Genomic DNA, 15,147 nt, shown 5'->3' on the forward strand with positions numbered 1-15,147 from the left:
ACACCTGTAATCCCAGCACTTTCGGAGGAAGTGTGTGGATCACTTGAGGTCAGGAGTTAGAGACCAGCCTGGCCAACATGATGAAACCCTGTCTCTACTAAAAATACAAAAATTAGCCTGGCATGGTGGCAGGAACCTGTAATCCCAGCTACTCAGGAGGTTGAAGAAGGAGAATTGCTTGAACCCGGGAGGCAGATGTTGCAGTGAGCTGAGATTGCACCACTGCACTGGGTGATAGAGCGAGACTTGGTCTCAAAAAAAAAAATATATATATATATATTTATATATATGTGTGTGTGTATATATATGTATGTATATATATGTATGTATATGTATGTATGTGTATATATGTATGTATATATGTATGTATGTATATATATGTATGTGTGTATATATATGTATGTGTATATATATATATAATTAGTACCTTAATAATAGTTAAGGAATGCTGCCTTTGTGCCCTGTGCTAAGCTCTTCCTGCACATTATCATAGGTAATCTTCACAATATTTCTCCTTGGTATTTTTTATTATTTTATATTATTCCCCCCCCATGTTATTTATTTATTTATTTAGTAGAGACAGGGTCTTGCTCTGTTGCCCAGGTTGCTCTCAAACTCCTGACTTCAAGCGATCCTCCTGCCTCAGCCTCTCAAAGTGCTGGGATTTACAGGCATGAGCCATCACATTCCCCCATTTTAAAGATGAAGAAGCCAAGGCTCAGAGAGGTGAAGTGACTTGGCCAAGATCTCACAGCTAGCAGGTGGTGGGGCCAAGGCCCAAGCCCACCAAGCCCAGGTCTGTTTGCCACCACAACCCACATTTAAACCACTGTTGGGCCTGCCCAGGCAAGATGGCCCCAGGCTGGGAGTGAGGGCAATCCTGGCTCTTGGAGAACCCAGCCAGGATTGAGACACCTCATCCTAAATTAGTGGGCAATACTGAGCACCAACAATAATACTTAGCATTTCCTACATGCCAAGCCCTGTGCCAGGTACTTTAGACCCATCACCTCATTTACTCCTCCAATAGCCCTGGCAGATGGATGGAATGGTGCACATTTTTTCAGATGAGGGTACAGACTCTCAAGAGGGCTAAGTAACTCCTGCCAAGGGCACTGATCATTGAGTGGCAGAGCTGGGGTTCAGACCCATGGAAGTCTGGCCCTGAAGCCCTTGTTCCAAAGGCTTCACTATGCTGCCTGAAAATCCCCACAGCGGAGGTTATGACATGGGAGTGGTCTCTGCTAGCCCCTTGCTACTCAGAGTACAGCCTGTGGACCAGCTGTATTGGCATTACCTGGGCTCTCGTCAGTCCTTGGCCTAGAATTATGAATTCAAAATCTCAATGTTATCAAGATTCCCAGGTGATTCACAGGCTCAGTAAGGTTTGGGAAGTCCTGCACTACATCATAGAGCTGATCACCCCAGTTCCCCAAGAGGCCTGAGATCAAGAATTAAGGCTAGGAAAGAGGGGCAGGGATTGAGGGTGGCAGGGACTCGGGGTAGGTCCCCCATCCTCCTCCCTGTAGCTAGTCCATCCCTTTTTGGAGTCATTCAGGCACACAGGCCTCAGGTATGAGTCAATGCACACATTCCCCTGGGTCAGCCCCTTTAGAGGGATAGCGGAGGGTCTCACAGGCCAGGCCAGCTTCAGTCCACACCCTGAGGCTTGGGAGAACCCTCAGTCCTCCCAGGAAGGGGTTAAAACAAAACAAGATGCACTCTGGCTCCAATAATTCCACTCCCTGATAGATTTCCCTGGAGAACTCCCTAATGAATCCCAGCAAGGGAGAAAGCAGGGGCCGGGAGCAGAATCAGGCAGTTTGCTTTTGCTGGAGATTAACCTCCATGGGCAGCCAAGATTACATTTAAAGGCCATGTCAGTGAAACCACCTTTCAATGAGGAGTGCGCTGCCGGCTCCCGTTACTCAGTGCTTCCTGCGTGCCAGGCAAAGTGTGGGGTGTGCTGGTCCTCACAGCCGCCCTACCAGGCAGGATCACATGCACGTTTCACAGGCAAGGAAACTGGGATGAGGGAGCATTAACTTGTCCAGGGTCTCGTCCTTAACAAGTCTCAATTTTCAGCCCCCAAACTACAAGCACGTGGAGCTGCAATGCAGAGTCTAGGGCTCCTGAGCATGAATACTCTTAGAGCCTGAGCTATTCCATTCTAAAAGGGAAACGCCTGAAACTGAAGCCCCAAGGAATCAGCCTGCGGTGTAGCCACCTTGGTCAGGCTGTCTTTTGAGGACAGCATCTGAACCCCCTGATGGAAGGGCGTGCATTTCCAACCATCCGCCTCTGGCCCGGAGCGCAGATGCCCAGCAGACCCACCGACATAGACCTGAACACCCATCTGCCTCCCTGGGTTAGTCTGCTGGGTGAACTGTGAGTCTGCGAGGGGTGCTTAGCATGCCCCCTCCCCACGGGCCCCTGAGGAGCAGGCAGAAGAAGCAGGGGCCTCCAGAGGCCTCCTCACACCTTTTCAGAAAGGCACCCTCCTGTGTCACACAACATCTGCAGTGCCGGCAGGCACACGGGCAGGGAGTTATTACGAAGGAGGAAACCCAGGCAGCTAATCAGCTTTGGAGGTTTCTAGGGACATCAGCCTGTGAAGTGAGAAAAGGGGATCCAGCCGCACCGTTGCTTGGCATCTGAGCATTCTCCCATGGGACCACAGCCTTGCAGGGGAGAGAGGGCCATGTCAGACTGCCAGAGCTTAGAGGCAAACCCCCCAGCTGTCTCCAGGACCCCAAAGGATTAACCAAGCTGACCCCACCCACAGCTTAATTTCTTGTACTATATTGTTAGGAGTTTAAGGAAACCAAACATCTTGAAGGTATTACCATTTATAAAAAAAGCACATTTACAATTAGCTATATATATATATAAGCCCCTGGGGATTTATCTCCCAGGATTCTAGGCTGGTGATGCAAAGGCCTCAGCAGGGGCCATCTATATCTCGGCATTGACACAGGCCAGGGAGGGTATGGGGAGCATCTCCCTGAGGAGTCTCATCTCTCTGATCTGCAAATCTTACCGGGGTCCCCACCCTCTGTCCACGCTTCCCTTCCTCACACCCAGCCATCTGCTCAGAGGCTGCACCAGCCTTCCCCTGCACTGCCGGGGGGCCGCGAGATGAGGGTGGCTGAGCCAGAAGTGATTTGGTCTCAAAGTCCAGGGCTGCCTCCCAGCGAACTCCATATGGGGGCCTGGATCCGCCTTCCTCAGAACAAAGGGGCATCTTAAACCCAGCGAGAGGGCTCCTGCCTCAAACTGATTCATCACTCACCAGCCGTTCAGAGCAACTGTGCAAATGCCCTCAGAGCCAGGAAGAAACTTGTCAGCGATCAGACAGGAAAGAGGCGGCGTGCCACGGGAGCTAAGTGGGAGGGTGTGGGTTCAGGCTGCCCAGATGACAGTCCTGGCTCTTCTGCTACCAGAATGCCATTGAGTCCCCCTAAGGCTCAGTTTTCTCTTCTGTAAAAGGGGGATGATAATGACCTATCTTCCATTCTCCCAGGGCTGTTGTGATGACAAAATGAAGTAATTCATGTAAAGCACTTGGGCAGGGTGCCCAGCATGCAGCAAGTACTTAAAAAGTGTTAGCTAGACCTGGGTGCAGGAGCTCATGCCTGTAATCCCAGCACTTTGGGAGGCTGAGGCGGGAGGATCACTTGAGGCCAAGAGTTCGAGACCAGCCCGGCAAACATGGTGAAACCCCATCTTTACCAAAAAATTCAAAAATTAGCCGGGCGTAATTGTGCGCGCCTGTAATCCCAGCTACTGGGGAAGCTGAGGCACAAGAATTGCTTGAACCCGGGAGACAGAAGTTGCAGTCAGTCGAGATCGTGCCACTGCACTCCAGCCTGGGTGACAGAACAAGACTCTGTCTCAAAAAAAAAAAAAAAGAAAGAAAAAAAATGTTAGCTAGAATTGTTACCAACAATAGTCAAAGCAGCCTCTTTAAAGGGACACCCCCCTTCCAGAGGTCCAGAGATATGAGATGGAGAACAATTTCCACTTGCCAAAACTTCTGCCCTTTTTCAGCCATGACCCCACTGCCCACAGCTCGCCACCTCCCTGGGATACATGGAGAATTTTGGTTTATGCAACACACTCCCAGTGTGCACAGATTCAACAATAACATAATTTTTGCAGAACAGGGCAGTTAAACCACAGTCATCATTTCATCACCACAATTGACGATCAAGCAGCACAAGCAAAGCACAATTCTAGAGCTGAAACATCTTGCCTCGCCTTTTCTCTCCCATTCAAAAACACACATTAGCATGAAGGTGAGTAGGAGTGATGTCATCATTGAGATAATTCTGAAATTATCCTACCATATTTTTTTAATGCAAACTATTAACAAGCTCCAGAATTTCATTACTGGTATATAGAGGTCTTATCCTACCCAAAGGTTTACATTAGTTTAAGCACATAATTAAAAATTGCATGTAGCCGAAATTACCCTTCAAGAATTTCTTTAATCACCCTTAAAGTATGGGAATGATTTATCTTTATACACAAGAATCAAACTCAGTGCACCGGGATGCTCAAAGTATGACAGGCATATGGAAACTAAGACATGCTGACCCAAGAACTGGGTAAAGCTTTCTCCCCGACTCCCCTATGGGTGTTTGGCTACATTCTTGTCAATTCACATTCCAGTCAGTTAAACAAGCATCTGATATAATTCCACCGCCACGAATCACTGCCAGGCACCTCAAAACCAACCCATGCTGAGAAATTAGTCCTCCAGAAGGCTACATAAGATGGGACTGCTCCCGCTGCCCTCATGCCCTAGGCTGACCCTGGATCACCAGCTGGCTTACACAAAGGGAAAACAAGGGATATCCACTTACTTGCAGCTTGGATGCGAGCCTTCCGGCTGACCACCAGCCCAAAGCGGTTCTGGGCCACACACTCATAGTCACCTTCATCCGAAGGGCTGCCTCCCGGCTCCAGCCTGAAGTGACGGATCATCAAGGACCCATTGGCCAGCAAGGTGGAGTGGGTACTCTCTGGCAGCTCTACCCCATTCTTCCTCCAGGTGATTCGCACTGGAGGGGTCCCCTCCACCCTGCAGTCCAGCACTATAGGCTGCCCGGGGACGGCAACATCATCACTTGGCTCCACAGCAAATGCCAGTTCGGCAGAGTGGCCAAGACCTGCATTGGGGAAGGGGAGATGGAAGGAAATAGGGGTGTTAGTATGAAATGAACATCCAGGAAGAACTCCACCCACATGGTTCCAAGTTCCTTGGGTCTATGCACCCCATCCCCACGTTTCTGTAATGTTAATAGGAATTCCTATTATATATAGAACTTTATGCATTACAAAGTGCCATCCAAGGCGGTACTTTACTTAATCATCAGACCATCTCAGAGATAGATATTATTTGTACTATTTCCTCTTTCACAGGTAAGAAAACTGAAGCCCAGAGATGTCAAGTGACTTGCCCAGGGTCTCACAGTCAGTAGTTGCAAAACTGAGACCCAAAAGCAAGACTGACTCCAATACAGCTGCTGCTACTTCGATGGTCACCCTGGATAAGCACTGAAGCCTCACACACCTTCAGGGTGTGACCTTAGGTAAAGTATTCAACATGTCCTGGCTTCCCATTTCTCATCTGTTTAGATCAAAGAAGAACAATGGAGCTTGGGTCATAGGGTTGTACGACATGATTAACAGACTCAAAGGCACTATGAAAAATTTAAAGTTCTAAAGAAATACAGAGGGAGATAGTAATAAATCATGCTTCTTTTTGCTGGCCAAAACCCATCAGATGCCTGGTCCAATGCCTGGCAGGGAGCAGGGTGTGTGGTCCCAGTACCCGGGGTACAGACTAGGTTGTGGCCCCATTGCCCCTCTCCTCTGGCACTCTGGGTGTTGGTCCTTTTGCCTTTGTCATAGGGAGAGATGAAGAGTAGCAAACACCAACTATGGTTTCCCAAAACCAAGGAAGAGGGTGCTCCTAGAACCTTTACTTCCAGCCAACCTCTCTGCTCCTGCAGAAGAGAAATGAGCAGGAAAAGAAGGAGGCCAAAGAATAGATGGGGTTAAGGCCGATCAGAGAATCAGAAGCCCGGCTGGAGGGACAAGCACTCCAATCCCAGGCATGATGCCAAGTCACCAACTTCTCCAGCAAACAACTTACCAGACCAGTTACAACTCCACTCGAGGAGGAATGAACCCACCTGGTCTGAAATGGCAGGCACAGACCCCTCCTCACATTTCCAGATAACTAGCGATCCTGGAGCTGGCCCCTCCCCAGCAGACTAGGGCCCTCCCTGGCTGAGGGAGATGGGGAAGTGGGTGGGGAGAAAGGAGGGGCGTTGGGGTTATAGGCATTCCCCGCCCAGCGCCCCCCGCGCCCCCCTCCCCCCGTCCCCGGCCCAGGAAGATGTAACGTTTTAAGACTTTTTAGGATCGCACTTATTCAAACCCCTGCGCATCCTCCCCATGTCGTGAGTTCACCCGTCTTAGCCCCGAATCCAACCCCGGTATAGCTGTCGGGAATAAAGTTTTTCCTTGATGCGGACGCGAGCTTCTACTTCTTGGGAGAGGAGTGGAGAGAGAATAGCCCAGATGAGTGTCTGTGGGGAACTTGAGGTGGGAGGGTTAAGGGACTAGATTTGCACTCTCCTCCCGGGAGATGGGACCATTGCAGCCACTAAAGGGAACAGAGTGGTGGTGACCGAGCTCCAGGCAGCAGAGCCGAGCTCCAGGCAGCAGAACCGGCGGACCGCGAGAGCCAGGGCAAGGTCTCCGCGTGTGCACACTTCGGGGAAGGGCAGGGGCACGTGAGCATCCCCGCGGCTCGCTCGCTCTCGCTCTCGGTGGCTTCTCCTCTCCTTCTTGGCTCACGGGCTCTGTCCCGGGTCGCTCCCTAGCCACGCGCCGCCCTCCAGGAATCTCCCTCGTCTTCTCCTGTCTCTCCCGCGCACTCCTCAGCCCAGTACCAGCTCCAAATGCAGGTCGTGCCATCTCCGCCCAGTGCAGCCGTCAGAGTCCCGGTCTCCGCTCCCCAGGCTGCTGTCCCCTGTCTTGGCTGCCTCGGGCTATGTCCACGGCCGGGCACCGAGCACCCCAGCTCGTCCGCCTCGGTCAGCGCTTAGCCGTGCGGTCTCCCCTGGCTCGTTTCCCTCGGTCTCCACGCCAGCCCGCCCCGCTTGCTCCCGCTTCGCTGCACTCCTTGCTCCTCAGTCTGGGCTCCGGGTCCTGCCCCAGTCTTCCTCCGGGGGGTTCCGTCCTCAACAGGCCCCTAGGGCCCCCAGCAGTCCGGCCTTGGTACCCTCTCCCCGTCCGGATCCGCAGGGTCCCTCCCGCGCGGGGTCCGCCCTCAGGTCCGCGCCGCTCTCCCCGGGTCCGCCCTCAGGTCCGTGCCGCTCTCCCCGGGTCCGCCCTCAGGTCCGCGCCGCTCTCCCCGGGTCCGCCCCTCGCGCCCGCTCCCTCCCTGCTCGCCCTTCCCCTGGCTCCGTCCGCAACCGCCCGGTCCGGGGCGCTTTCACTCACCCTCGCTCGGCGCGGGCAGCAGCAGCAACAGCAGCGGCAGCAGGAGCCGGGGCCAGAGCGGGGCGGGCGGGCGGCGCGGAGACGCGGCGCGCTGCACAGCCATGGGGCTCTCGGTCAGCTCGGCTCGGCGACGCGCGGCTCCCGGGCCTCTCGCGGCTCACAGCGTCCCGCGGGGCCGGCGCCGGGGCCGGGGCTGGGGCTCCGGCCGGGGCCGAGCCCAGGCGGTGGGGGACTGGGGCCGCATGCCTGCTCAGCAGCGCGGGGGGCGCAGGGGGAGCGCCGCTTGCGCCATCTTGCACCCACCCGGGCGATCTGTCAGCCTCGCCCGGGGTGCGCGCTCCACACTCGCACCGCTCGCGGCCGCCCTGCCCTCCTCCCCAGCCCGCCGCCCCCCTCCTCTCTGCTCCCGGTCCCCTCCCCCAGCCCCCTCTCCCCGGAGGCCCGGTCTGGGGAACAAAAGAGCCGGCGAGCGCTTTAAGCGGCCGGACATTCCCGGCTGCGCGGCGGACGCGCCCCCTGCGCTTTGAACTGTGGCTGGAGCGGCCGGCGCCGTCCCGGGCTGCAGCCGGGTATCCCCTCCCCGCGGGCCAGCCCGGGACCTGGGGGGCTGAGGAAGTGGACACCAGCGGACTGGGGAGTGGGTCCGGGCTGCGGAAAGACACTCACAGCTGCGGGATTTGCTCTGACCCATTCTGCTGCGCCCTCCTCCAAGTCCATATTTTAGAGATAATTCTCTAAAAAGCTGCGTAAAGTTGTCAAAGATTCAGTTTTCCATGGATTTCTGGTCCTTCCACTCAAAGGATAGATCCTGTAGCTGCAAGATTGGCTTCTCTGGACCGAGGAGTCCTGGCGCTCCGCTGGGGAGGATTGCCTGGAGAGAGCAGACCTAGCAGCAGGACAATGAGAGCTCTAAAGGGGCCTGGCTTCCGACCTGGGTTCTGCCTGCTGCCTAGCCCAGTCACTCTCACTGAGCTCATCTGAAAGATGAAAATAATCTTATCTCTCCTGTTCATCCCTAGAGACCTTTAAACCGCAGAGGTCCTGACAAATGACCTGGTAACTGGAAAAGCACATAGAAAGTTAAAATTCCCAGTAACGTTTCTGTGCCACAAAGAAGGCCCTCAATCGTTCATGTCAGAGAACATATAAGGAGACAACAGAGGTCCTACGTGAGAATGTTAGAGAAGATAAGCATGTCTTTTAGCAGAGACATACCCATACTAGCCCTCAGAGATCTTGAATCTCAGCCACTCTCTATTAAATGGTCTTCTGTTGAGTCCAGCATGATGGACTAGTCCATCAAAATTATTGAGCAGCTACTAAGTTCTAGGAGCTAGAGAATTAAAGCTGGCAGGCTAGGCTTAGTGGCTCACACCTGTAATCCCAGCACTTTGGGAGGCCGAGGTGGGCAGATCACTTGAGCCCAGGAGTTCAAAACCAGCCTGGGCAACATGGTGAAAACCTGTCTCTACAAAAAATACAAACATTAGCCAAGCATGGCGGTGCATGCCTGTAGTCCCACTGTATTCCAGCCTGGGCAACACAGACCCTGTCTCAATAAATAAATAAATAATAAAAGTTGGCCTAATGTAGCTATTTGCTCCTTTGGCACTGGACTGGGATGGCAGAGGAAAAACTAAGTCTTTCTTTTGATACCAACTCTGGAACTTTGGGACCATGTACGAAACTAACTTTGGGCCAGGCACGGTGGCTCACGCCTGTAATCCCAGCACTTTGGGAAGCTGAGGCGGGTGGATTACCTGATGTCAGGAGTTCGAGACCAGCCTGACCAATGTGATGAAACACCGTCTCTACTAAAAATACAAAAAAATTAGCCGGGCGTGGTGGCAGGCGCCTGTAATCCCAGCTACTCGGGAGGCTGAGGCAGGAAAATAGCTTGAACCCGGGAGGCAAAGGTTGCAGTGAGCTGAGATTGCACCATTGCACTCCAGCCTGGGCGACAGAGCAAGACTCCGTCTCGAAACAAACAAACAAACAAAAAACTAACTTTGATACAGATAAGTAAGGAAGTACAGGCCTCCAGAAATCAGAGTGCCTGTAGATGGACAGATTTACTAATGATGAGGTTGGCATAGCTCAGGACTGTTCACTCTAGGGTAGCTACTGGAAGATGAGCCTGAGAAGCAGGACATGAGGCATGTGAGCAGCGGGAAGCAATGGAAAAATTCTAGGTCGAGGACCCCAATGTGCCAAAGCCCTATTGGATTTCATTGTGAGAAAGGGTGGGAGTGGTGGTCTACTGGTCTTAGGAAAGGGAGGGGAAGGGCCCTCCCTGGGCCTAAAATCCTGGAACTCCCTCCTGCAGGGCTTGAATTCTCAACAACCCCTTCTTGGCTTGTCCTGGACTCTGAAGAGGTCAAATTGGTCTCTTGAATTGCTGTCATTTTAAATTCATTTTGACAAGTGTTTAATTCTTCTTTATCATAACCCTTGGTCTGAGAGTGATATGCAAATAATGGCTATTCTGCCGAGTGCAAAATGTGCAGTATCTCTCTGTCTGATCTGTCAATTAACTCTGGGTCTGGCCCACCACTTTGGGGGTGGTCCTGAGCAAAGCAGCCTCTAGCTCTTGATTCCCTCCAATAGAAAGCATGTTCCGGGCTCTGTAAAGATCTTAGCAGACAGCAGCTGCCAACTGTGATGCCAAGATGTGTGTGGGGTGTGAGTGTGGAGTTTTGTGTGTGAGACTGTGTGCACATTTGCATTAACGGACAGACACAAGGGTGTTTGTGAAGGCAAAGTATGCATGTGCGGGTCTCTGAGCTTGTACACACAGTGCACGTGTGTGTGATTGTGTGGCCATGAGTAATTTTGGTGACCAGAGTTATACAGGAGAATAGTTGTGGAGCCCAAATCTCTGGAGTTGTTCCCTCTTTCCTGCACTCAAAAAAGTTCAGAGAAATGTGTGCCCAGATGGAAAGAGATCCCCAGAGAGTCTAAGGAAGTGCCATCAAAGGACACATCTTTCCTAAGTTTACGTCTTTTTCCTAAGTGCCTGTTGAGGGAGGAAGATGGTTTAGTTCTTTCCCATGACCACCTGCTTTTTACCCTCAAAAACCACCATTTTGAGCCGGGCGCAGGGGCTTATGCCTGTAATTCCAGCACTTTGGGAGGCCAAGGCGGGCAGATTACCTGACGTCAGGAGTTTGAGACCAGCCTGGCTAACATGGTGAAACCCCGTCTCTACTAAAAATACAAAAATTAGCCGGGTGTGGTGGTGCATGCCTGTAATCCCAGCTATTCGGGGGGCTGAGGCAGGAGAATCACTTGAACCCGGGAGGCAGAGGTTGCAGTGAGCCGAGATCATGCCACTGCACTCCAGCCTAGGCGACAAAGTGAGATTAGTCTGAAAAAACAAACAAACAAACAAACAAACAAACAAAACACTATTTTGGGCCAAGAGGCAGTGGCTCATGCTTGTAATCGAGCACTTTTCGAAGCTGGGGCAGGAGGATGGTTTTAGCCCAGGAGTTCGAGACCAGTCTGGGTAAGATAACGAGACCACATCTCTATAACAAAAATTTTTTTTTAATATTAGCCAGGCATGGTGGCATGTGCCTGTAGTCCCAGCTACTAGGGAGGCTACAGTGACAAGACTGCTTGAACCCAGGAAGTTGAGTCTGCAGTGAGCTGTGATTGTGCCACTGCACTCCAGCCTGGGCGACAGAGAGAGATCCCATCTCAAAAACAACAACAACATCATTTCCCATCACAGTAAGAAATAAAATCCCTAGGGCACAAAGGCTGAGGAAAGTCTAGTCATAGTCAATGGTTCCAAAAGAGAATTCCACATTTCTGGAAAATAGTTTATTAATTCATTATAAGGACAGATACATGAATCAATGCCTTAGCTTAACACTAAAGAGTATCATATTTGTAAGGAGAAAAAAAAAACGCTGGAAGGATAATTAAATAGTACAGCATAAACTAAATACAGACAAATAAAGGAGCAAGTACTGATTACACTTGTCATGCATCAAGAAAAGGAAGATTTTTAATTGAGACTCAGAAAACTTAAGGCATCAATGGTAGGTGACAAAGGGATTAATACCCTGTAAAAGGCCAATAGATTCTTTTCTAATAAAAATACTGCTACAAAGACACAAACCTAACACTTCCAAATTACCCAGAGCCCAAATCATATATAATGCTAGTGAGAAATGGCCACTTTCTTATCAACTGTGAGTTATAGGCAGATACCAGATTTATTACTTATTTGCTTTTGAGAAACAATTTTCCACCCAACCTAATGGGTTATAAATTGTCTCATTTGCAGCTATTTAATTTAAACCAGAACCTCAGTGCCTGTTAAACAAGAACATGAAAAATGACTATGTGGTATAATGCTAAGAGCCTACTGTTAAAACAGCCATTTAATTCAGGGCAGTTTTTTTTTCTTCTTTAAAAAAAAAAATCAAACCAGCAAAATAAAATGAGGCTTTTGACCTTCAGAGCAATGATGAAACATACACAGTGGTGTTAGCCACAGCAGCGCTGAATGCTACAGAAATACTACAAGTGACAATTCTGTCTTTAACGAGATACAAAACCAACATTAATAATCTTTAGTGTTATCATAGGCTGGCTGAAGGAGGGGGAGGAGGTGGAAACGTAGGTGCAGACATCAACAGTGAGTGACACCCGAGTATAACAAACACAGATGCTTTCAGGGTTTGAGGAAGCCGCAACTGTGCTGAGAGACATTCCACCATTTAAAAAAAAAAAAAAAAAAAAAAGGAAAAATGGACTGGTTATTTCGAATTTGGCCTAGAAGGCAGAGTTAACTCTTGATGTGCCAATCAGACATCATTAGGGAGTAAAGACCCTAACATTCTATGCTCCTACGAGAGGGCTGAGGTGAAAAACCAAATAAATGACATTGTTTTCACTACACAGAAAATAGAAGTCAAGCTTGTCCCTGTGCGGCAGGTGAACAGAAAATGACTTGAGGATTCAATTTAAAGAAAAAACAAACTGAAATGAGCTACCCCTTTTCCTGTGCAAAGACCTCCTTGCCAGCACCCCAGAGGGTGAGATTCCTGTCATCCCCAATCCAGATCAAGTCAAGCCTCACAGGGTGGGAAGGGCCTCCCTGAACTCTCACTCCCCTTCTCTTCCTTTAGCTTCTTCTGGAAGAAAGGCCCAAATCATCTCCATCCAGTAAACTTGCCCCCCTGCATAGAAGGGAGGGCATCTTTTTATTCTGAGCCTCTGGATCACAGTCCCCTTCCCTGTCTCAAACATTCCCCTCTATGACTTGGATCCATCCATGGAGAACCCTTGGATCCCAATCCCAAAGGCAAGATGCAGGGAAGCCAGAAGATCTTCTCCACACCCGCACTGGGCGTGGGCGGGCTGCCTGGGGCAGGGCAAGCAGAAGCACTGAGTGAAGAGGAGGCAGGAGGATGGCAGGCGAGTGCACGGCAGCCGCGGATACAGGAAGGGCACGGGGGCCTTGAAGCAGACATGAGGTAGTCACGTTGTTAGAGAAGGAGGCAGAGTTTGAACCCAGGCAGGAGAACAAGATGACATAGTCTGGGAGAGGTGTGAGAGATAGCAGAGGAAGGAAAACAGGAGAGGGGAAAGGAAAGAGTATCTGGGAGCAGGAGAAGGGCACTGGTGCTGGGAGAGCGAGGTGACTGGGAGACAGAACACTAGAGCAGCCAGGGGCAAGGAAGGAGGGGAAGAGTGAGAGAAAGCGGATTTTCAAAACCAGGCACTTCCCAGATTACAAAATTAAATGCAGAGTTGCTCGGAGGGGAGCCAGGGCCACCCTCTCTATTTGGGCAATAAGGAGCTGGGAGGTGATGCAGCTGAAATGCCAGGCATTCGGAGCCTGCTTGCACCCAACCCAGCCAGACAGGAGAATGGGCTGGGACTGTCTTTGTCAGACAGGCATTGGAGACACTCTCAGAGTGTGTAATAAAAGGCTGGGCGATGGAGGTGGGGGCCCACAGGGCTGGGGACTGACCACTGTGGGGCACCGTTCTGACCTGGAGGACCAATCAGGCTGTAGTGACCACTGCCTGGGCCACGGTTTCCCAGCTCAACAACCAGTACGCATACATGCACTTCACACATGTGCACATCACATGTAGCTATGTCTCGTATGACTTTCACGTCACATGTGTATCACAAAGAGTATGGGGGGAGTGAATAATCCATGTTTTCCTCTCCCCTCAGCCAAAGCACCTTAGGAAGCTCCAAAGGGCTTGATGATGTATCTACAGGCACACATGTGGACATACACAGCCACAGGTGTCGCATCCTATGTGATCCATACCTGCCTGCCCCAAACCACACCCTCTGGGAAGAGCTAGGCAGAGGAGGACACCGGGGATCTGGGCAGGCCTGGGCTGGCTCCTAGAGGGCAGGGGGATTTGAGCTGGCAGCTGTCTCCAGGGGTCTCCTCTAGCACCTCGCCTGGCTGGAGGTCCGGGTAGGAGCAGGAAGCACTGGCTGCCTCTGGCAAGCAGGTAAGTCTGTCTGGCCCGGGGGCTGCCAGCTCACACCCTCCCAACTCCCTGTCCAGCCAGGCTGCCCCCTGCCCTGGATCCCCAACACCCGAGATGAGATCAGGAGCCTCCGGAGGCAGGGGGTCCTCAGGCTCCAGGTCTTGGAGATGGAGGTCAGGGTTCCCGTTAGATGCACTAAAGTCAGAGTGGACAATGACTTCGGCCTCCACCTGGTTCCTGCAGGCTGGGGGTGACTTCTTCCTCCCATTGCCCTGATCAGAGCAGAGAACACAAAGACAAAGTGACCATTACTGAGAGTAATCATCAGAATGACCAGCGTACGTGGGGCAGAAAGTCTGACCCTCCATCAGAGTAAGTATCACATGGGAGTCGGTGAAGGATACACAGGAACTGTTTGAACCTATACAAAGGCAGGGAATGATGGAATACTTCCCATTTGCCCTCATCCAGGAGTTTCAGGAGTACCAGACTCAGTCAGGGCCTCTGGGGACAGGAGGAAGGGCTGAGCGTACTCAGGCCAGCCACACCCTCAGATCCACGGAACTGCTGAGGCCCACTTAGGTCTGGGTAGAGGAGGGGCTGTTTTCAACCCAGGTTGAAACAGGTTCCTGCAAACTGGCCTGCCCTCCACCTACTCAACCTTTGGAGGCTCCAGGGGTCTCCTGGCTAGACTTCTATCCCCAGGGAAGTTACCACCCAGGGGTCTCCAGAGAACTCATTACTTCCTCTTCACAAGCACAGAGACCCTTTCCTCCTTTCCTGCCCCTTCCTTCCAGGACGCTGACCTTTATGGCGTCGTACACCAGAGCCTGCAGCAACAGCGTCTGCCCAGTTCCAGCAGGGGGCAGCAGGGCCCGGGTCAGAGCCGGCCGGGGGCCTGCCTGGGGCAGCTCACAGCCTGCCCAGGAACCAGCCCAGCTCAGCCCGCTTGGTTGAGCCCAGGAGATCTGCACGGGGGAAAGAAGGGGACAGTAAGGGGCACGACCAGGATTGGCTGGGGGAGGGAAGCCCGGGGGAGGGAATTGGGATGGGCCGCGGGGGAGCAGGGTCCAGACTGTCACCCGCTGCTCTCTCCCTCTCCAAGGCTCAGGGGAGGAGCATCGAAAGGGCTCAGAGTCAGCGGGGTAAT

The 15,147-nt window shown here is 51.9% G+C and overlaps 2 protein-coding genes across 7 annotated transcripts in view; both read right to left on the reverse strand.

Moving 5' to 3' along the window:
• IGDCC3 (immunoglobulin superfamily DCC subclass member 3) overlaps window positions 1–7,887 on the reverse strand; it is a 51,104-nt gene extending 43,217 nt beyond the window's left edge. For 2 of the 3 annotated variants that reach the window (XM_034938952.3, XM_008953302.4), the window contains exons 1-2: window positions 7,522–7,887; window positions 4,869–5,174 (exon numbers count right to left, since the gene is read on the reverse strand). In XM_034938952.3, coding sequence (XP_034794843.1) covers window positions 4,869–5,174; window positions 7,522–7,624 — 409 coding nt within the window. In that variant the 5' untranslated portion in view covers window positions 7,625–7,887. Of the gene's footprint in view, window positions 1–4,868; window positions 5,175–6,968; window positions 7,351–7,521 lie in introns of those variants that run through there. The other variant, XM_008953298.4, reaches the window with a different exon arrangement.
• A 3,447-nt stretch (window positions 7,888–11,334) lies between these two features.
• Window positions 11,335–15,147, reverse strand: part of IGDCC4 (immunoglobulin superfamily DCC subclass member 4) — a 41,500-nt gene continuing 37,687 nt past the window's right edge. For all 4 annotated transcript variants that reach the window (XM_034938957.4, XM_034938956.2, XM_063597122.1 and 1 more), the window contains exons 19-20: window positions 14,804–14,965; window positions 11,335–14,269 (exon numbers count right to left, since the gene is read on the reverse strand). In XM_034938957.4, coding sequence (XP_034794848.2) covers window positions 13,859–14,269; window positions 14,804–14,965 — 573 coding nt within the window. In that variant the 3' untranslated portion in view covers window positions 11,335–13,858. The remainder of the gene's footprint in view (window positions 14,270–14,803; window positions 14,966–15,147) is intronic.

This window comes from Pan paniscus, chromosome 16 (genome assembly GCF_029289425.2).
Source record: "Pan paniscus chromosome 16, NHGRI_mPanPan1-v2.0_pri, whole genome shotgun sequence".
NCBI lineage: Eukaryota > Metazoa > Chordata > Mammalia > Primates > Hominidae > Pan > Pan paniscus.